Consider the following 24,165-nt stretch of genomic DNA (forward strand, 5'->3'; position numbering starts at 1 on the left):
CCAGTCAATTAGCTTCGTGTTAGGCAATGGTCCAGAATAGGCTGCATACCTAACTCTAGCCAGTTATATTAGAGACATATGCTAATAATGACAAGAAGACTAGGTAAGAATATGACTGGATTAGTGCAAATCTACCACTGCTATTGATGGAGAAAAGCTGAATGATATAACCTACTGGAAGTAAGCCAGTAGAAACATCTTCTTCCAGAAAGATCAGTAAAACCATAGTGTCTGAAAGAGAGAGTGCATCATCTGCATCGCTATTCTGCCATTATTGAGTTTAGCCATGGCAGGATGTGAATCGAGAGAACTGAAGTTTATGACACGTTCAATATTCCATTGCTTCTCTCCAATTATAGTTCAACTCAGACTTTCAAACGTATGAACAAGTTTTGTTGGCCAAAATATTCCGACAGTCATTGGAATTTGAACTAGCCCAGAGTATCTTGTTTACTTAAATAGTACGTTGTGTTTACCATACACGTACTTTGTATTTAATTACAAATAGTTCTTGCTTTATTAAATTCAACTTCATAACTTTACATAAAGAAGTCTGAAATAAATCAGCATTCCAAAAAAAAAAAAAAATAGAACCCCCTATGTTTGCTGTCTAGTACTGTACTCTGTTCATGCCTCTCTGCTAGGAGTTCTGCAGCTTCCCACCATTCTAGCAAAAACAAGCAAATAAACAAAAAACACCCTAAAGAAAAGCCCTCCAAGTGAAAGCAGAACTGATGCATAGGAGTTCAATACAGAAACCACCAGTGCGGGAGAATAGATCTTTGTCCTAATCTGCCCACCCACCCTCTTGTCCCACCCTGATTATCTGTCTTTCAGCTGTGTGTGCTGGAGGTGTCCAGCCCTGCCTGTCACCAGTCTTCTCCTGTCCTCATCCTCTCTGTGTCTGTGTCTCGCCCCCTTGTGTCTATCCCTGCTCCCCTTCTCTTTTCCCTCCAGGCCCTGACTTGACTGGCCCCAGAGCATGTGTTCTTCCTTGTGCTCTCTTTTCTCTGCCTCCCACCTGACATGTCCTTGAACCTTGTGCAGGCTCCCCTTCTCCCTGCCTCCCTTCCTCCCCTTTTCAATCCACAGGCAAATTTTCACTAAGTAAAAAACACTTTACATAGAAGTTTGTGAAACAGTCCACTTACGTAAAGTGGGAACTTTCTATATTTGTATACATCAATCAAAAATATTTACCCAGCCCCTCTTTGTTCTACATGCTATTCCACTTTCTAGGAGCACAAATAGAAAGAATGAAACAATCCTTATTTTCAAGGTGCTCTCGTTCTAAGGTGGCAGACAAGTGCATGTAAGATATGTACAGCACACACTACTTATTCACACAGTAGTTAAATACAAGGTAGTTTGGGAGTGGAGACACTACAAAAAGTTAAAGAGATCAGGAAAACATTCACGTAGAAGATGGTACTTGACCTGTCTCAAAGAAAGAGGGATATTCTATGAAGCATAAGGTGCGTACATACCAAATGTAACAACAGAGCCAGTGAAAAGGAATTGAGATAGAAAATGTAGAACTCTGAAGAGCAGACAGAAGGCTAGTTAGGCAAGATCACAGTGTTAGAGATGGAGTCCAATGAAATTGGCAAAATAGATTGAGGTCAGGTTGTGAAGGTCTTTAAAAATGAAACAGAGCAGTTTTTATCTTATCCTAGAAGTAATAGGAAGTCACTGGAAGTGACTGAGTAATGGAGTAATATATGGCAATATATCCAGACAGACTGAAGTGTTGAAAGACATCAGGCAAGGAAATTTGGGATGATTGCTTGAGGAGATGGTAGGGTCTAATGTTGGCTCTTTTGAATATTTAGGAGATTGGAGTCTCTTTAAAAGCCTAGAGGAAGGAAGTGATACTTAATGAGAGGTTATAGATTGAGGACAGATATACGTGTACATTGAGAGGCAGCTTGGTGCAGTTAAAAATGGGAAAGTGTGTTGTCACTTCATCTTTCTACGTTTGTTTCCTCATCTATAAAATTCAAGGATTAGGATAGAACTGTGGCGTCAAACTCAAATAAAGAAATGGGACCACAAAATCATACATAAGGATCCCTGCAGCCACATAGACACATTAATCACATTAATTTTACCTGTGTTCTAACATATTTGTTAAATATTATGAATTATTTCTTAATCCAGTTAGAGGTGAACTTGAGAATGTTAGTAACTTCCATGTGGTCAAGTAATTGACACCTCTGGGACAGATGAATACTAAGGTCTAGTTTTGAAGTAATAATATCTTGATATCACAGTAACAATAAAACTAATGATGATGATAATTACGATGATAGTCACAATATTAGTTAACATTTACATAGCACTTTCAGGTTTGCATAGCATCGTGTGTGTGTGTGTGTGTGTGTGTGTGTGTGTGTGTGATTTTTTTTCCCCTCAAACAATTCTTGAAGGGACTACTGTTATTAACCCCAATTTGCAGGTGAGCAAAGAGGTTAAATAAGCTGTGACTTCCCCAGGGTTTCACAACTTTTTAGTGACTGAGGCAAAATCCAAATCCAGGTTTTTCAGTCTCCAAGATTAGAGTCTTAGATAGTATGCCCAAATGCTTTTTCCAAAAAAAAAAAGTGTAACCTTTATCTCAAGGGTGAAGACAGTTTCATTTTTGTCTTTGCATGATGTTTTACGTAGAGTAATCACTTATTAAATTAGGCAAGCAATAGAGGCAAGTAGGTGGCAAAGTGAATAGGACACTTTACCTGGATTCAAGAAGACCTGAGTTTGAATCCTGCTTCAGACACTTAACTGGGTGAGTAACTCTGGGGAAGTCATTTAATCTCAATGTGCTTCATTTAGAACATCAGTAAAATGAAGATAATAATAGCACACCTCCTAGGGTGTTATAAGAATAAAATAAGATATTTGTAAAGGGCTTTGCAACTTTTTGTGTCATACGTAAATGCTAGCTATTATTAAATGCTTGTTGGATGGAATTGCCAGTTTATAAATGTCTATCTCTAAATTGTCTTTCCCTTCCCATACAAATGAAGTTGCCAGTCATCTCCCATTATAAGCCTTTTGAAAAAGGAGCTGTTTAGATCTATTCTCTAGTTTTATTTTTAATGGCCTGATTATTTTTAGACCTCTCACCCTTACTCATTTCCATGGTTAACTAGAACAAAAAAGGTTATAGAATTACTTGTATACCCTGGATTTGTTTTCTACTGTGTTTTCAAATTTCTTGTGAATGGCTCAGTGTACTTCACCTTGTTTGTAATTGTAATGCTGCAGGACCTCTGGGCTTCCAGATTTTGGATTGTTTATATGAAAATGTTAATAAGAGTTTGCTTTGATTGTGTTTCATATAACAAACTTCTAAGGAACATCTTTTCATTATTTTTAACAGCTGAAGATGCCTGTGGAGGCACAATGAGAGGATCCAGTGGCATAATTTCCAGTCCTAGTTTTCCTAATGAATATCATAACAATGCTGATTGCACATGGACAATTGTAGCTGAGCCTGGAGACACCATCTCACTCATATTTACAGATTTCCAAATGGAAGAGAAATATGATTACTTGGAAATAGAAGGTTCTGAGCCACCAACAATATGGTAAGTAAATGCTGGCAATTGATAGACATGCAAAGCAGAGGTAGGGTCACTGATAGATGGGGCTAGTGGTCAGGGTTCTAGCTCCCATAATTCTGGAAACATTGTTAGTGATAATTGGTGGAGCACATAGATGTGAGTGAGGAATGTAAAGAACAAATCTGTGCCTCTCTACTGGTACTTCATCATTTAATGAAACTATGTAATTATATGTGCAATGACAGAAATATTGACATGGTTCTGATTATAATCTGTGTTTGTATTCATCAAGTTTCATCTTTACTCCCTGGAAGCATGATCATCCACTTCAGCAATTGGCTCCATGCAAATCTTCCTATCAGACCCATCCTAGAACTGTTTTGTGCTAATGGGTTGATGTAGACATAGTCTCAGTAATTATTCTTCTTGCAATTAAGTTGTAAGCTTCTAGACGGCAGGGGCTGTCTTTTGCCTCTTTTTTTATCCCCAGCATTTAGCCCAGTTCCTGATACATAGTAGGCACTTAATATTGATTGTAAGGCGAAAGCATATGTCATAGGGGAATATTAAGATTACATTTGTTCTAGAGACAAGACAGAGTCATAGTAGTCCCATATAATTTTCTTTCTTTCATGAACTTAAGGATATTGTGTGTTACAAATGAAAACATATAATTCTATAACTTTTTTTTACATAGCTTTACTCATAATCTGGATACTGGCATAACATGATTCCTTAATGATGCAATGATTAACTCATTTTTAACTCTTGTTTTATTTTGAAAATGGGAGTTGAGACACTTATATATATATATATATCTGTATGTTACATATTTTTCATAGTAATTCCTAGAATATTATAGGTATCATCTGAATATCTAAAATTTATTTTCCTTTGTAATTGGTATTCTGAATTGACTAGTTTCGAAAAACTTGTCCTACATACATTATTCTGGATGGCAACTTCCATCATATAATTTAATTAAGTCATTGATAATCATTAAACATGTTAGTAATTAATGATGAAAATTTGTGAATGATGGCTATAGAAGAGTATTTTGGTTGATATAATTAATAAGCAACTGTAATGGATTTTCTATTGAAGCAAATCGATACGGAAATTTTTGCAACAGTATCTGATGCTAAAATAATTCTATTAAAAAAATTAGAAGCATTTCATATGCTTTCCTATACTAACCTCAGCATTACCAATACAGTTCATTTTCTCCCATGAGCTCTCCATACCAAGCTTTATGGAACAATAATTCTTCTAGTTTCTCATGTAAGTTTCTTGAGAATAAATGCTATTGCATTTTTTCATTGTATCATAGGATTGCCTCAGGGCTTGACACATGGTGGGTGCTTAATCCATGTTTATTGGCTAAATCAAAACTGTAATGTTTTACATATTCTAGTCACCATTTCACATGAAGATAACTAGTGGCGTTGGTGATGAAGATGATGATACTAGAGATTACCTAGTGATAAATTCAAGAAATATCTGCATCACTATGGCAATTACTTTGTATAGCTACTGAATGAAAATTTTGTTCAAGTTATTCAATAGATGGATTTGAATGATGTCAAATATATTGTTTCTTTTAAAGGTTTTTTTTTTTACAATCATACTGAGAAAAAATGTTAACTTCTTCATTCTTGCTCTCTTAATTCTGAACTAAAGTTGATATGGAAATTATAGATTGAAATGGTAACAAGATTTCCCTCCCCACCCAACCATCATTTTCTTTGAATATCCTTAAATGACATATCGCTCATTATATGAGCTGAGTCACTTATATTAATGAACCATTAAATAAAATGACACATTAAAATGCTAATTGAATAATTGCCAATTTAGAGGAACATTCTTCTTGGAATGTCAATCACTTTTGTTGAATAGATTGATGCAGAAAAAATGTCATTCTATGCTAGGAAAAGTAGATTTGCAAAATCAAATTCAAATTTTTAAAGGTGTATTAATGCTCAATATGTAATATTCCTTTAAAACAGTGGTTGAGCTTGAATTCCTGGAATAAAGATTGACCAGTTAGGCAGGAGATTCCTTATGTTTGATGAAAACATTAGGTGCTATATGTCTTAGCACAAAATTAATAAATACCACACATATAAACTCTGGAAAGATCTGTGATTGCATCAGGATATAGAACTCATAAAGTGGGAAATTCCTCTGCTATGGATATCTCAAATGATGATTGTTCAACTCATTGGTAACTTAAAAGATGAAATCTTTGGGGTTTCCTGAGGTTTATGGAGGCTAATATGTCTGTGCTCTCATAGCCAACGAAGTTTTAGAGGAAGTATTTGAACTCTAAGCCAAGCATTTTGCTCCCACCTCTTGAAGAACATGTAAAGAGACAAAATGTTATTACAATAGAAAATAATTAAGCTTTATCAATATTATCCTAAATAGAAGAAAAAGCAAATAACAACAGCCCCACAGCTCTAGCTGAATTATGTACTTTAGGTAGACTGTAACAGAGATTGAAATTTCTGAAGATTCCCTGTTTGTTTGACTTTTTTTTCCTTGTGGAGAATATTGAAATAGCAAGGGGTTCTTGAATACACTAGAAGCTATTTATTTTTCCACCCCATTCACTACTTTCCTTTTTTTCTTTTGAATTCATTTTCCATATTATTTTTATTTTTTTGGAATGCATTTTGTATACTCTGATTATGTGCCATTTTTTTACAATTGTTTTTCATTAATATTCTTTTTAAATTGAGTTCTGTGGTACTTTTAACAAAATGTATTTTTTTCTGATTATGTCTTTTAATTAGATCTATTTTTTTTTGCTTTTGTTTTGTCTGAGATCATGATTACTATCCTTTTTACTTTAGCTGAAGCATATTACATTCTTCTCCAGTCCTTTATGTTAAATCTGCGTGTGTCTTACTGTCTCAAGTGTGTCTCTTATAAACATATTGTTGGATTCTGGTTTTTAATCCAGTTTATCTGCTTCCATTTTATGGGTGAGCTCCTAGTATTCATATTCACCTTCATAATGATTATGTATTTACCTCCATCCCATTTTCTTCTGTTTATCCTTCGCTCTCTCATTTTATCAAGTCTTTCATCAAAAGTCTGTTTTGCTTCTAACCACTGTCTCCCTTAATCTTCCATCCCTTTTTTCACCCTTCCCCACTTTCTCTCATTTCCTTTTTTTCCTACTTCCATATTGGGTGAGATAGATTTCTATAGTTAGCTGAATATGTATATGTTTCTTCCCTCTTTGAATCAATATCAATGAAAGTGAAGGAATAAGCATTGACCCATCCCTCATTTCCCCCTTCCATGTAAAAACTTTTCCATGAAAATCTCTTTTATGTGAGATAATTTTCCCCATTCTTCCTCTTCATCCCCTTTCTCCCAGTGCATCCCTCTTTATCACTCCTATATTTTTTCTTGAGATCATCCAAACATAATCAACTCACATTCATGCCCCTTGTCTAAGTAAACACATACACACACACACACACACACACACGCAGGGAAAGAGAGACAGAGAGAGAGATGTGTATGTATATGTGTATCTGTGTATGATTTTTCCCCATATAAGAATGCAAACATGTTAAGCTTATTAAGTACCTGTTTATGCTTCTCTTGAATCTTGTGTTTAAATGCCATATTTTCTATTCAACTCTAGTCTTTTCATCAGTAATGCTTGAAAGTCCTCTATTTTATTAAATATGCCTTTTTTTCTCCTGAAAGCTTATAATCAGTTTTTCTAGGTAGGTTATTCTTGATTATAATCCTAATTCATTTGCCTTATATAATATCATATTCTAAGCCCTCCTCTTTAATGCAGAAGCTCCTAAGTATTTGTAATCCTGCTATGGCTCTACAATATTTGCATTATTTCTTTCTGTCTGCTTACAGTATTTTCTCCTTGACCTGAGAGCTCTGGAATTTGACTATAATCTTCTTGATCTCTTTCAGGAGGTGATCAGTGGATTTTTCAATTTCTACTTCAGTCTCTGAATCTAAGATATCAGAGCAGTTTTCTTTTATAACTTCTTGAAATATGTTGTCTGTTTTTTTTTTTTTGATTGTGGTTTTTGGGTAGTCTAATAATTTTTAAATGATCATACTGCAATCTGTTTTCCAGTTCAGTTATTTTTCTGATAATATATTCCACATTCTCTATTATTTTTTTCATTCTTTTGAATTTGTTTTGTTTATTGACATCTTATGGAATCATTAGCTTCCTCTTGCCTAATTCTGTTTTTTAAAGGAATTATTTACTTTAGCAAGGTTTTGTTCCTCTTTTTTACCAAGCTGTTAATTCTAGTTTCATAATTTTCTTGTATCAATCTCATTTGTCCCCAATTTTTTTGTCACTGCTCTTTTTCTTTTACTCTTCTAGTAACTCCTATTGAGCTTGTGTTCAACTGGAATTTTTCTCTGAGGCTTTGCTTATACTAGTTTGCAAGATATCTTCCTCTGAGTTTGTAACTTGCTATTCTCTACTACCCTAGTAGTTGTTAATGGGCAAGTTATTTTTTTTTCTTGTGTGATTTCCTTGTTTTATCCAGCTTCTTTCTTGAGTTTGAACTTAAGTTTGAGTTCAAACTTGAGTTTGAACATACATTCAAACATGGACCCTGTTTTCTTGTGATGATTATAAGCACTCCTCTCTGCCTGGAAATATGCCTCGGAATTACAGATAGGCAATGAAGTTGTCACACTTTGTCAAGTCTTGCACCTAGTGTCAGCTCAGGGTCACCTTAACCTCTTTCCAACCAATTGTCTGATCCCCTTTCCACCTCTGGACTGAGAGCTGCTATTGCTGTCACAACTCATAGCCTGGTGTTAACAGACTTCTCCTGCTAACCTCCTTAGTTGTCTTGGGCTGGAAAAATATCTAACCTTGACATTTTTTTGGCTATGCCTCTCCAGAAATGATTTGATGTATTATTTTAAAGCTGTTTGAAGGGGAATGTTAGAAACATTCTGCTGAGTTGTCACCTCTCTTCCACCTTCTTCACTCCCTCCTCCCCTCTGCCCAATTCACTGCTTTTCTAAGCAGGACTATATGAACTAAGGTCCTAAATAAGAGTAAGTTGAGTCACAGAAAGGTCCAGTGCTCTGCCCATGTTTACACAGGTGTATGTTTTTTGAGGAATGACCAAAGCTATTCTCTAATACCGTTCAGCTGTTCTTCCGCTACACTGTATTCTGAACTGAGCAGAACACATCTCTACTTATATGATCAATTCTAGGCACTACATTTTAGGATGAGTCTTGACAACACTATTTACTTCCATTGATACAATGCTTTAAATCTGTGAAATGTTTTCTTTGATTATCTCATGGATTCTCACAACAACCCTGTGAGATAGGTGTTATTATTATCTCCATTTTACTGATGAGAACCCTGAGGCCAGTGTCTGAGGTGGGATGTAAGTCCAGGTCTTGTTGACTCTAAGGCAATCCTTTCATTAAATTGCCTCATATTATTTCCTCTCTCACAAAATCAAAAATTCTATAAATGCAACAGGATGGAGTAGAAAGAATACTGGATTTGGAGACAAAATACTAGAATTTAAATTCAAACTCTGATACTTAGTTTCTTTCTGAGTTTGACTAAGACACTTCTCTGAAACTCATTTTTCTCATAAAATAAGAGAATCCCTTTCATCTTTCAAACTTATGATACTAAAAATTACTCAAAGGAAAAGGAAATACTCTCAACATTACAGCTAATTATGGTGTCGCACTCTCCCTGTGGTGTTTTATGCATGATAATACTCAGTACTATGCTACCAAGACATAACATATAGATAGCTCTCCCCAGAGTTGGGAGGGCCTGGGTTCAAATTCTGCCACTGATACATTTTAGCTGTGTGACTGACGTACCATAAAACTCTCTGAATCTGTAAACTGCATAGAGGGAATGGTATGCATCGGTAGAGGAAGTATTCTTATTTGAAGTTTGTGTAACACATGAAATCACAGGCTCTGTCAAAAACAACAGGTTTAGCATCACCTGGTTCAAATAAATTCCATTCTGATATATTTATTGGTGTCTATATTATTGATACATAGCAGCAGTTAAACGTGGAGAGACTAAACTTAGAAATTAAAAAAAATGTTTAAAAATGTTTTAAGGACTTTTTTGGCAGGTGGAAGCAGGGAAGGTGTAATTATTAGATATATACTTAGCAAATAATTAAAGTGCAACTAATGTAGTATATTTGTTCATCGCGTTTTCCTGTAGTATACACATTTTTTTTCACATAATTATTCCTTTGATCCAATATCTGTTACATAGAGAACTCTTTCATTTCATCCCTAGTTCACTGTTTTCAAGAGTAGCAATAGTTGAGAATATCTGTGGACGCTATCAGAATGGTAATTTTAGAAAGGGGTGTACAGAGTGTCAAGGAGGACTAATATCTCTGGTGTAAAGGCTTGCTGAGCCCTTTCCAGGGCTGCTTATCCACCTTTGGTGTCTACCTGACACTCAACTCTCACCTGTGGCTCCAAGAAGCCATAGCATGCATGGCAGCCACACCTCAGTAAAACTGTTATCTGAAGATGGATTAAATAATGTTATGGAGAACCAACAGGTCTCAAAACTCTTAGTGAATTAGGGAGATATCAACCCCAAGCATGTGAAGACTGTTCCTGGAAGAATGAGAGGATGAGACCAATTTGTTCCAATAGCCATGAAGGCAACTGAAATAGGCATTATGGAATGCTTAGAGCTTGATCAGACAGTGAAGACACTAAGGTCATCCACTATATTTTGAGCCTATTGTCAGTCATTTTGACTTTTGTTTTGCCACTGGCCTTTAATGACAATGGAAGAGAGAGTAAAGTTGATGACTTTGTGCAGCTCTGCCTAACTTCAATTCAATTCATGTACAAGTCATTACCCTTTGATATCATCAGTCTTCAAAACAAAGGATAAACAACAACAGCTTTAGAAAGGTCAGCATTTATAGTTTACTCATTTTTCTAGCTTGTTTCTTGACTTTAAACTTTATGTTAAAATTGGGCTTTGCTCACCTTGGGGTGGGGAGTCACTGTCCCTAGCTTCAGGTTTTTTCACGTTTGCTGTTTTCAGAGCTAGTTCTGAGGGTCTGCAAGTTTTTAGTGCTTCCAAAGTAGTGTGATCCTGGGAGAGGTGTGAATAGTGTTCTTCCAGTCTGCAGAATGGTCTTTAACCAGTTAGGGCCTCTGTTTCCCTGCAGTTACAAGCATTATCACCCTCTTTGCCTTACAAGGGTGACCAGGGCCCCTGCTCCCTTATGACTCCTTCCCTACTCCACCACCTTGTGTTCCTCTCCATCCTAGAACGATGACTGAGAACTACACAAGGGTGATAAAATAGTCAATCAGTGCTAGTGTCAGCAAAGGGTCCCCTGTAATCTCTTTCTGACCAATTGCCCAACCCCCTTAACCCCTCTTGGGGAGCTCTCAGCCCCCAATGCAGGACAGGTGGAAGTGGGAGGGGCCAAAGAAGAAGACCATGACATCAGAGAAATGATGACATGACTTGCACTTGGCTTTGTTTTGAGTGAGGGAAGGCTTATAGAATACAGGAGAAGGAAGAGCATATAATGAGGTCAGGCCGTGAAACTCTTTATAAACTATCTGGAGGATTCTATATTTTATCATCAATTAAAAGGAAACATGGAGTTATTTGAGCAGGAGAATGATATAGTCAGAGTCTGACTTAATGAAAATCCCTTTGGTAGCCATGTGGAGGATGGATTGGAGTAAGGAGTCTTGAAGTTGAGAGCTCAATGAGAAGGCAGGTATTGGGATAATTTAGGTGAGAGATAATGAAGTGTTAGATTAAGAAGGTGACTATATAAATGAAGAGAAAAGGTCATATTAGAAAGTTGTGAAGGAAGAAAAAGTGCTATTGGGCAAAAGATTTGACTTGAGATGAAGGTAAGAGAGGATAATATCAGAGTCACAAACCTTGGGTACTAAAGGAAAGATGGTGGATTTGATAGAAGTAGAGAAGTACTTAAGAGGAGCGGGTTTGGAGGGAAAGATAATGTTGTATTTGGGACATAACTAAGGTTAAAATATTTCTGGGATAATACATTTGCTATGTCTGATAGACTGTTTTTGAAATAGAGTTGAAGTTTTAAGGAGAGACTGAGGCTGGTTCATCACGACTCAATCAATCTAACTAAAGTTTATATGCATATATGTATATGCTTGTGTTTGTGAGTATGTGTGTGTGTGTGTATGATCATACAAATATACGGTCCAGCATTTATTAAGCATTAGCCATGTGGCACCAGAAGTTGTGCTAAGTGGTAGGGAATATATATTGACTCCAGAGGCAGAAAACCTGGCATCAGATTTTGGTGTCTGCTATGTGACTTTTGTCATTTTCACCTCTATGGACCTCTTTTTTTTTCTTATAGCTAAAATTAAAGGATCAGATTAAATTATTTTTATATTTTCTTCTAACTCTTAATCTATCATCCTGTAAAATCAGATGATAATGCTTGATGAGCAAGCATTAATCTACCTTAGGTGATTAAATGTATTTCTTGGTAATAAGATTTATGGCATATAACCCTAAAAGCACATATGGTTTATTAAAAAATACTTGCACTGTTTTTCCTCATTTATGTAGGATAGGCAGGGAAAAGGCATTGAGAGTGCTATATAACTACATTATTCTTTATTCCTACAACTTGCAGTTTACTTCTTCAAGAGCTAACATTTTAAAAATTACATTTTTAATGAAAATTATTCAGATTTACCAAACGTCTCCCTGCTTTCTAAAGTAAAGCCTGCTGATTGTAATTTAATCTATAGTTGATGACTCAGTGTCATCTTTGTGAAAATCAATTATTTTACTGAGAAGTTTATAGGGATATCTTTAAGGCTTGTCTTCCATCTATATGGCTTGAAAGGATTATTCTTTTTGACTTAAGGATTTTTAATTTTTTTTCTACCTCCTTTTTTTTTTTTTTTTTTTTGTTATTAGACTTTCATCTTCTTCTTGTTATGGTTGTTGTACCTAGGAGTTCATTTCCTCTCCTCTCCTGCCCTCTCCCAATCCCTGCTGCCCCAGTCTTCTTACCTGCTGTTTCTAATAGAGTATACTGGTAAAAACAAAAAAAATGAAATTTGTCAGAATTATATCAATAATAAAGAGTAAATAGGTGATTATAGGGTGCCTTAGAGTATCTCTTATAAATAAGGTGCATAATACATATTGTGGCTTCTCTGATACCATTTCTGCTTATTTTTGAGTTCTTGGCAGTGTTTTGTGAAATTGGTGTTGCCACATAAATAAATGGTTTCCAGGTAGTTAAATTGTCATTGTAATATAGTACAGTATAGTCTCTATGTTTATTTTGTTGCATATGTTTTCATATGAACAGGTTTTAATATATTTTGTATTTATATTTTTTGTTATTTTCTTGTCTGAAAAAAAAGGTAAGCTCTTTGAAGACAGGGATTGCTTTATTTTATTAATTTATTAATTCATTATTTCTCTAGTGCCTAGCACAGTGCCTGGCACATAAGAGCTTAAAGAGTGCACCAGGACAAAGAGTAGCTAAATAAGGTACTATTTAATGATACTTTGCCCTTGGAAGATAAAAATCAGAAACTAATGTTATATATTATTTCTGATTTGTCATCATAGGCCTTGGAAGAAAAGATTTCTGTGGGGTTAGCTCAAAATTTATCCTTATTGTATTAAAAAGTTAGGTGAACAAAAGAAAGCAATAATCCTAGATGCATGAAGTTCTGGACAATTTAAGATGATGAGAAGGGAAGAATCATAGGATCATAGATTTTGGATGATAGATTCAGAACTAGAAGGGACTTTATAAGACAGTGAATACAACTACCTCATTTAACAGATTAGGAAATTGAGGTACAATGTCTTGCTTTGGGTCATCTAGCTGGTAGTAGTCTGAGGTGTGATTTAAACTCAAGATGTCCAAACTCCCAAATCTAGTGTTCTCTATGATGCTTTGTCCTAGTAGATGAATTCTATAGTATTGCCTGTAGAACACAGAAATAAAGTGACTCATTCAGAGTTACATTCCTAGGAAGTATCGGAAGTAGGATTTGGATATGAGTTGTACTTATTCCAAGACTAGCTCTCATCTGCACCCCACTTCACTGTCTTTATGAAGGCTATACTCCAGTTGATATGTCCCAGTACTGGGGATTCTCTGCCACACAGAATTTATTGTGGCATAGTGACTTTCACAGTTGTATAGCACATGAGCCTGCTGGGAATTGCTAAAACATGAGGTAAAGGAAGGACTTTCAACTGCTTCTGAGAGGTTATGGAAGTTAAAAATAAATAAAAGTCTATCTTATATAGTAAGAGGTCCCCACAATCTTCCCCTATTTCAAGTCATTCTGGGCTGAGGTGATCAAAGAGGAATCGCCTAAGTATAGATAATGATCCTTTGTAACTGTTCCTCCCATCCCTCTCTCTAAGAGTTTCTCTTTAGTTCCAGTTATACTTGAAATTACTTAAGTCATAGGGCCAATCTGAAGAATTCTTCATCTCTGAGACTGCCAGTGACCTCCATATAGATATCTTGAACTGAATCTGCTATTTATATGCATAGGATGGTAAAAATATTAAAGTTAGACAAAAAGGGACTTAGTTTTTAGAGATCACTTCCTGACAGTTTCATAGTTCATATTTCCATAGAACCTCATTTGATCTTCAGGATAAGCCCAATGGTGCTATTATTATTCTCATTTTACAGACAAGGAAACTGAGGCACGGAGAAGTAATGGAAAGACTGTTGGATATGTGTAAGTCACAACTGCCCTGGCCTAATTTTTTTTCCATCTCTAAAATCTTAAAGTTAGACACATTGCCAACTTACCTCTATGATGCTATGAGAAAGAAGATGATGACTGTAAGATCATACCTTGCTTGTGGCTGAACGTAGTCTGGAATCCATGCCTCCTGATTGCCACATACCATTTTCTTTCCACTGCCAGAGGAGTTCATGTTTCTATAGAAAAGTGTTTCTTTAGAGAAAATGGGTAAAACTATAGTCACAGATGGTTTGATTCACATGAACACAATAAAATTCTCCCAACTTAATTAAAAATCTTGATACATTGTGTCATACAAGGAGCCAGGTCTTTAAATAAACTATTTACATAGGTAGAGCTTATTTCTATTTAGATTTCCAGCACTTAGCACATACCTGGCACATAGTAGTCCCTTGGTAAATGCTTGATGTCTCTTGATTGACCGACTACCCAATCATCTCATTTTGCTCTGAAGAATCAAGAAATATGCAATCTCTTCTGAAAGCAACTGTGTGAGCAGTTTTCATCTTCCACCTTTCGTCTTCCATGTAGTACTTTAATTTCTGCCCTTAAGGAAAATCTGTGAAAATGAGGCTCAGAGATAGGCAGTATGTAGTAAGAATGTCCATCCAGAAAGAAAGTGATTACATAATATTGCCAGCAAGGGTTAAATGCATATTCATACACACACACACACACATACACACATACACACATACCTAAAACAAATCTGGCTAAAGCACATCAAAATAACATTTTCAAATATTTCTAAACTGGCCAGTCCCATTTAGATGCCACATAGTTCACACTTGACTTTTTTTTTTTTCCAGCTCCTCAGTATTAGTTGCCAACCACTATGAAAATGAGTGTGGCATAAAAAATTCCATGTGACATCAGACAAGCCACTTTTGGAAGCTCCTCTCTAATTATTACTTCAGTAGAAACCTAGTCATACTTTCATATTGTGTTTTTAAGTCCCAATTCTCATACTTAGCATTTGCATCTACAATGAGGGGTTTGTGTTTTAAAATGACCACCTGAGACAATAGAATCTTGCAACCTTTGCTAAGTTTCAGCAAGTAACTGACCTCTTTAGAATGTAATCTTGGTTAGGGGACAAATTATTCATGCAAGAACTGTTTACACTCTAAAGAGGAAAGGATGCCCCATAAAGCCTTTGCCTTATTCAGTGAGATTCTCCATAGGAACTATGCCTACACTAAAATGTCAAAGAAGTAGTAAAGATTCATTATCCTTGATACATTCAGTGGGTAGCAGATTAATCCCAACAGAAGCAACCTTGAAAGGTACTTAAATTACTCTTACTGATAGAGGAAACCCATTTAGATGAAATAAAAAGCTTTTTTTTTTCTATGAGAAACATAAAGAATCAAAAACATAATTCTCTGAAGCACAAGACAGAAGTCACAGGGGGAAAATGAAGCAACAAAGATAGCCATTATTTTATTCCAAATTGAAAACATTGAATCTCCTTTGTTTCCCCACTGGAAAACCATCAAATACAAAAATATAATGTAGAATGTGAAGCTGAAGTTTTGAAATGTTAATACACTGAAGTGTAACAGACATCTGAAGAGTTGTGATGAAGATGAAACATTTAGGATATTCTTCTCAAATCTTCTCAAGTTCTTATCCTTTTTCTGAAAAGATTTAGAAATATTTCAGCATGACTTACAGTAGGACCTTGTTATAATATATTTCAGGACTTGGAATATGGCACAGATTTCACACTAAGATAGGTTGGTTGCATAGGATAGAATCCCCATAAAATTGTGGTTGGCCTCAGAATAGCTGATAGTTTTGCCTCTGTTGTAATAGTGTTTTAAAAAGTTTTCCCTTAAAAGACAAAGAACCTATATGTTCTAGAATATTTATAGTAGCTCTCTTTGTGGTGGCGAAGAACTGGTGATTGCAGGGATGCCCATCAACTGGGGAATGGCTGAACAAGTTTTGGTATAAGATTGTGATGGAATATTATTGTGCTTTAAGAAATGATGAGCTCAGTTGTCTTAATCAATATGATGTCTCAGAAGTCAGAAGTAAAAGTCATCACAACTCTGGAATAGAATGAATATCAAGAAGAATGGCTGTTGAAAAGAAATAGGATACATATCAAATCCACTTATATAGCAAAGATTTACTCCTTAATAATTGTTTTCAATTTAATATCTGAAGAAACTTATTTTTTAAAGAGCATGAATATACAACAGGGTGTCACTTCTTAGGACTCCTATTATAACCCAATAAATTATATGCACATAAAAATATCAGCTGGGAGCGTGATCTTAGCTACCATACAGCTACAACTTTGCACATTCATAATGTGGGCAGCAGTTACTTTAACAACCATCAATTTACTTTAAGGATGAAGTTTTGAACTTAGATAGATTCCCTAAGATTTTTCAAGGCTACTATTGCCCTATTATCTGGTTAAATGTTTTATGAGGACTATTTGAGAGGGAATATGGAGTCTTGGAGTCAGGAAGACCTGGTTTAAAGTCCAGTTGTATAACTGTAAGTAAGTGAGAGAATCACAAATTTGTACTCCTAGGGCCCAACACTTGTTGTTATTCAGTCATTCAGTTCTGTCCAACTCTAATTCCATAGCACAACAGGCCCTTCTATCCTCCACTATCTCTCAAAACCTGTTCAAGCTTATATTCATGACTTTCATGAAACTATCTATCCATCTCATCCTCTGCTGTCCTTGTCTCCTTTTGCCTTCAATCTTTCCCAATATCAAGATCTTTTCCAATGAATTCCATCTTCTCATTATGTGGCCAACATACTTAAGCTTTAGCTTCAGTAGTTGTCTTTCCAAAGAATAGTTTGAATTTCTTAAAGTATTTATTGATTTCTTCTCCTTGCTGTCCAATGGACTCTCAAAAGTCTTTTCCAGCACCACAATTCAAAACCAACAAGGTGATTTCTCTGTTTTTTCATATGTTACCAAAATTTGCCATTGCTTTCCTTCTAAGGAGCAAACATCTTCTAATTTCACTCTTCATCTGCAGTGATCTTTGAACCCAAGAATATAAAATCTAAAACTGCTTCCATTTCTTCTCCCTCTATTTGCCAGAAAGTGATGGGACCATTTGTCATGATCTTAGTTTTGTTTTTGTTTTTTTTCATGTTACTTCAAACTAGCTGTTACACTCTTCTTTTACAATCATCAAGAGACTTCTTAATTCTTCCTCATATCAGAGTGGTATAGTTGGCATATCTGGAATTGCTGTTATTTCTCCTGGAAACCTTAATTCTGGCTTTTGATTCCTCCAGGCTTGTTTTTTCTATAACGTACAGTGAATATAAGTTAAATTAAAAAGGTGACAACCTATAGCCTTATTATAGTCCTTTCCCAATCTTAAACCAGTCAGTTTTTACTAGTTTGTTGTTTCTTGGTTTGCAAACAGGTTGCTCAAGAGATAAATAAAATGATCTCTTTGAGAACTTGTCACATTTTCTTGTAATCTACACACTTGAAGACTTTAGTGTAGTCCACGAAGCAGAAGAAGGTAGGTTTTTTGTTTGTTTGTTTGTTTCCGGTTCTTTTGTGTGTTTTTTTCTGAAACTCCCTTGCTTTCTCCATAATCCAGTAAATGTTGGCAATTTGGTCATGAGTTCCTCTGCCTCTTCGGAAACCAGCCTATACTTCTGGTAATTCTTAGCTTACCTATTTGTGTTGCTCATTTAAGAAAACCTTATCACTCCTTGCTATTCTCTGTAATTTTGCTTTCAGTTGGGTATATCTTTCCATTTCTCCTTTCTCCTTCCCTTTTCATCTTTCCTCAGCTATTTGTAAACCCTTATCAGACAGCCATTTTGCTTTCTTCCTCTTCTTTTCTTTAGGGTGTTTTTTGTTGTTGCATCCTTTACAATATTGTGAGCCTCTGTCCATAGTTCTTGAGGCTCTCTACCAAATTTAATGCCTTCATTATTCTATTCTGTTTTATTCATCTATTTATCACTTGTTCATATTCATAAGGGATGTTATTAAGGTCATACCAATATGGTCTGATGGTTTTCCCTACTTTCTTTATTATGCATTTTTCAATAGGAAGCTAATTATTGGAGTTGTAGCTAGCCCTATGTTATGTTTTAACTGACTGCATATTTTGACTGTATCTTTGACTGCAAAATATATAATCAATCTGATTTCAATGCTGACCATCTGGTGATGTCCATATGTAAAGTCGCTTTTTGAGTTGTTGAAAAATAGGGCTTCCTATGACAAATGAGTTATCTTGACAAAATTTTATTAGTTTCTACCCTGCTTCATTTTGTGCTCCAAGGTCAAACTTTTCTGTATTCCAATTAACTTTTGATTTCCTACTTTTGCACTCTAACCCCCTATGGTGAATATGACATCTTTTTTTGGTGTTATTTCTAGAAAGTGCTATTGATCTTCATAGATCTGATCATCTTGGGTCTTTGTAGTTACAGTGATTAGAATATGCACTCATATTATTATGAGTCCCTGTTATGTAGTAAGTGCTCATTAAAAACTTGTTGAGGAAATATGAAAACTCTCCAGCATTCAAGGCTGTTGATAAATGGAATTGGTTAACTCTTTATTTATTGAGATCCCCAACTTTGGAAATATTCAAGTGGAATTTAAAGAGCTTTTTTCCACAGATATGGTAGAGTGGGTAGGAGAGTTAACTGGATGATTTTTTATGTCCCTTTCAATTCTAATTTTAACTTTGTGTCCTCTTAATTTCATTTATTGTTCTATATACAATGTTAGAACTGGGGGAGGGAGAGATTGCTTTGTCCCAAACTCTCATTCCAAAAGTGAGAAAATGAAGAAGGAATAGGCTAGTTCAGAGGTAAGGAACCTGTGGTCTCAAGGTCACACGTGGCCTTCTACATTCTGAAGTGTGGCCCTTTGACTGAAGTCAAACTTCATGGAACAAATCTGAGTTTACAAAATCCTCTGTTACAAATAGGATTTGTTCTTTAAAACTTGGACTCTATCGACCTAGAAGGCCACATGTGGCTTCATGGCTGCAGGTTCCCGACCCCTGGACTCTAGCTAAATGACTTGCCCAAGGTCATATTGCTTGTCAGTAACAGACTAAACCATATTTCCTGACTACCCGGCATGTTCTCTTTCCACCATACTGTGATAGCTCATTCCTTCCTCTATTTTTCTTTCTTTTGTACTTTAAAATCAATCACAGAATCTCAGAATTGTGAAGCAAATCAGAAGTCAACTATTTTAATCCCTACCTAAAATATGTATCCACTACAACATCAAACAACAAGCATTTATGAATGACTGTAATGTGCCAGTCACTGTGGTGGCCCTAGGAATAAAAGTAAATATAAAGAATGGAATCAATCAATCAATCAAGTTTTATGAAGCTACTACTATGTACCAGTCACTGTGCTAAACACTAGAATGAAGCAATCATTACCTTAAATAGCTTGTGTTCTTATGGCAGTTCATAGCCTAATATTTCCAACAAGAAGTAATCAGATCTATTCTTAAAAACCTTAAGTGGAAGAGAACTTAACGACTGTGTGAGTTAACATATTCCATTTTAGATATTCGATGTGTTAGGAACTTTTCCGTCAAGGAAATTTGAAATCTTAAAAATCTCTATCTCACTGATTCTGGCTCTCCCAGAGACCAGATGTTCCTGAACTTTTACATGTCACAGGATCCATGGCATCTCAGTTTTTTTTAAATCCTCTCAACCCAAAACAAAAAACAAAAAGCCTAACAGTTCTGTATATTGAGTAGTTTGGTCCAAACAACTTAATATTTATGTCTTTGTAACTCAGTTTGATATTCACAGCACTTATGGCAGTCATGAATATCCCAGCACAGTTCTGAATGGTGAAATATCACACTCTTCACGTGGAAGACAGAACCAAAATGTTTATTCAAGCACCAGAAAACCAAATCCATCATAGTAGTAAAAATGCAGAAGACAACAACAACCTCAAGCCTTACCTCTGTTAAGCTTCCCACAAACCAGCTCTCTTAAACAAATCATACTCAGGCTTCCCTTAAACAAATCACAAGCACCCTTCCCTTAAATAAAATGTCCTTCTCACACTCACAGCCAGCTGCAGGCTTTTCTCCATCCTTCAGTTGTGCTTTCTCACTAATTTCCTCTCGGCTGTGCTCTAGCTCTCCCTCTTCCTATTCCACCCTTCCACCTGTTCAGCAAATTCCACCCACCACAAGCTCCATGAGACTCAGGCAGGTCACATGGTCCTATTAATGAATGGGAAAGATCTCCCCATTTAAATTACAATTACATTTAGTAGCCATTTGAAAAAAATGATGCTAACAAATTGAAAGAAAATATAATATTTTTATTTCATTCTTAAATAATCACAATTCCTAATGGGATATGAGTGCCTGTTGGACCCTCTTGTATCTTGGTATTAGAATGGATATTTTCAACCTTATTTCCTGTTCCCCACTGGTTTTTATATGGTACTTGCTTTTGATCTCAGCCACCACTGAAAACCTAGCTTTGCAAATATTTTGATTTTGTTGTTCAGTTGTTTTAATCATATCTGACTCTTTGTGACCCTATTTGGGTTTTCTTTTTACCAAGACATTGCATGATTTACCATTTCCTTCTGCAGCTCATTTTACAGATGAGAAAACTGAGCCAAACAGGGTTAAATGATTTACCCTGGATCAGATTACAGCTGGTAAGTGTCTGGGGCCAGATTTAAACTCAGGAAAATGAGTCTCTTGAAGCCACATGCGGCCTCTTACCCAGGTTGAGCATTCTATCTACTCTTTTCTCTAGATTTTCCGAAAGATATTATTTCACAAATGAAGTATAAGTAAACAAAAACCTATCTCAAACATTTGAAAATGTAGTCTAAAGAAATGTAATGTGGGGCAACTAGGCGGGGCAGTAGAAAGAGCACAAGCCCTGGAGTCAGGAGGGCCTGAGTTCAAATACAGCCTCAGACACTTAACAGTTAATAGCTATGCGATCCTGGGCAAGTCACGTAATCCCCAAAACACAAAAAACCCCCAAAATGTACTGTGGTATAAAGTTTTAACTGCAATTTATAGCAAACTAGTAGTTTGTTCTATGGAGTAGAAGTGTATTTCCCTCAACGGTTCAAAATTTCTTGGAACTCTCCTGTGCGTTTGCTGGGCAAGAGGTATATAATTTGGTAACTACAGTTCTAGACGTATCAGAACAAATCTACTCCATTTCCCACAGGACAGCTATTGAAATATTAGTGGACAACTAGCATGTACCTGCTCTATCATCTTCAGGCTAAACATTACACTTCCCTTCAATTGATGCTGATAGGACATAGTTTCAATTCTCCATACCATGCTATTCATCTTTCTCAGGACTCCTAATTTATTAATGCCCCTTTTAGAATATAATGCTTATAATGAAACATGACATACCAACTTCCATTCTCTGGACATGAGTGATAAGCTTATATTATAGAATTTTTAAGCCTAGACTTTTTTTTTATGAGATGACAATAAAAATGTACTCCTGTCTTCTATTCTCTTCAACCCAAAAGGGCAGTGGTTAAGACAACGAAATTTATTTTGACTTTATTTCAAAGAATGTTGAAAATTATTATGAAAATTAATATTATTTTGAATGTTGTTTATGACTCCTCAGAGAGTATTTTATCTGTAAAATAATCAAGTTACTTACAAGAGTTCTGGTTTCTTATTTTAAGGAAATTTAAATACAGTCCAAATAAAGATCAGCAACTTATTTTCGAGTAACAGAGAGAAAGGAGATGTGTATTAGAGAGCTTGAAAGGGGCTTTTCAGTTCAACATAGGCACTTCTGTTCTTGTAATGCATTTTGGGAAAGGGTGACTATCTTGCCTTCTCACTCAGCAATGCTCAGGATTTCTGTAGCAAGTGACTACTAGGACATTATGGTTAGCAAATCCACACACAATGAATGGACAACTTCATTCAAGAAGAAGGAAGAGGTATTTAACAAGGACTTGCAAGAAAATATTTAATACAGTTTTTCATGTATATGTGTACTAGGGAAGTTTCTGGTTCAATATGAACATGCCAACTGTCAAAATTACTCCTATTAATTACGGCTATTTTCAATAAGTACCCTACAAAATTAACAAAAGAGACCAGAGTTGTTGGCAACAAATACAGATGCATAAGCATTTCTAAAAAGAAGATTGAATTGAAATACATAGCAATACTTCCTTGAGATCCCATTAGTTAAACCTAAACTCAAGGCCACCTAATCTCCTTTAGAGAAGGGAGAATAGAGTTCCTGTTTCCTTTTGTCACCTAGAGAAGAGAGTAAAGGGGGGAAAGGAAAGCTCGCTAACTGTCCCCTCATGCTTCAGGGAAGAGCATGAAGAGCAAGAGAACTGTCATGAAGTCCTATGTATTCCTAGCTTTCCATTTCCTTTTATCTTGTTTTTGAAGAAGCCTAATGCAACACAAATGGATTTAAATGAGGTGGAGTGGCTCAAATCTTCTGCCTCACTCTCTTGTCCAGAACTATCAAAGTGCAGTGGCAAGACGGAAGTCAGCACAACTGGTGAGGGTCCAGGTTGCAGTGGATGATATTTGCATGATGTCTTACCAAACTCTAGGCACTCCACAGAGCTTGCTTCAGCCACATTTATGGCAATTGTAACAAATTGTTCTTGCCCATTCCACTGGGGTGGGCATCACCCTAACTCACCAGTGGCTTTAAAGCCATTTGGCTACCCTCAACCTGATTTAGCCTGTCTGCAAAGATGATTTAACAGGGTTTGGCTTTTGTGCATGTTATAGCTTCTTAGAGCCACAGGTGAGAGTTGGCTGACAGATGGACCCCAACGTAGGTGAGCTAGCTGTCTCACCAAAGGTGCTAGTCCTTCCTGAAAACTGCACTTTTTATCTAATCAAATTATTCATATGGTTAGCTTCTTTATTGCTTTTTTCAATATATATGCTCAGTTTCTCACCTCCCTTTTAAAGGAAAAAATGCATCTACTAATCTTCTGAGGACCAAGATGGACCTGATATTTGTGGTAGTAGGAAGCACACTGTCTTTTTTTAATGTTGAATTTTAAACCAAGAATACCCAGCTGTAGCACCGACACAATATTCACTATACCTACAGCAGCCATGAATATTCCCACTCAAATATTAATAGCAAAACACAACAGACTCCATGTGGAAGATAGAACCAAAACATTTATTTAGACACCAGAAAGCCAAATCCCAACACCAGAATGTCAAATCTGTCATAGTAACAAAGAAATCTGTATACAATAACAACGTATATTGAGGCACTACCATTCCCAAGCCTTCCCTCTGGCAGGCTTCCCACAAACCAATTCCCTTAAAGAAATCACAAACAAGCTCTCTCACTCTTGCTAGCCAGCTGCCTGTTTTCTCTCTTTCCCTCAGTTCTGACTGCTTTGACCTTTGACCCCTCACCTCAGCAGAACCCTGCTCTAGTTCTGCCTCTTCCTATTCCATCCTTCCTTCTCTATCCCTCCCTGTTCCATGTGACTTAGACTCATGTGACTTAGGCTTCCATGTGACTTAAGCAGGTCACATAGGCTTATAAATGGATGGGAAAGATTTTCCCATTAAGGAGCAAAATAACATTAACAATGAGCAAAAAATGCATTATCAGAACACCAACCCAGTTAAAAGCAAGCTGCTTCATCATGTTTGTTACATGCCCTCTACTGTCTCCCTTCCTCAAGATCAATTGTCCATGTCATTCTGCTTTGCTCCATCTTTTTGCAGGTGGTTCTGTTCCTTACAATCATTTCCTCCCCTGCC

General features: G+C 36.1%; 1 protein-coding gene across 3 annotated transcripts in view; it reads left to right on the forward strand.

Annotated features, from left to right (window-relative positions):
* CSMD3 (CUB and Sushi multiple domains 3) overlaps window positions 1-24,165 on the forward strand; it is a 1,632,969-nt gene that overhangs the window by 494,843 nt on the left and 1,113,961 nt on the right. For all 3 annotated transcript variants that reach the window (XM_072603249.1, XM_072603250.1, XM_072603251.1), the window contains exon 5: window positions 3,383-3,590. In XM_072603249.1, the coding sequence (XP_072459350.1) occupies window positions 3,383-3,590 (208 nt within the window). The remainder of the gene's footprint in view (window positions 1-3,382; window positions 3,591-24,165) is intronic.

This window comes from Notamacropus eugenii, chromosome 4, assembly GCF_028372415.1.
Source record: "Notamacropus eugenii isolate mMacEug1 chromosome 4, mMacEug1.pri_v2, whole genome shotgun sequence".
Lineage (NCBI taxonomy): Eukaryota > Metazoa > Chordata > Mammalia > Diprotodontia > Macropodidae > Notamacropus > Notamacropus eugenii.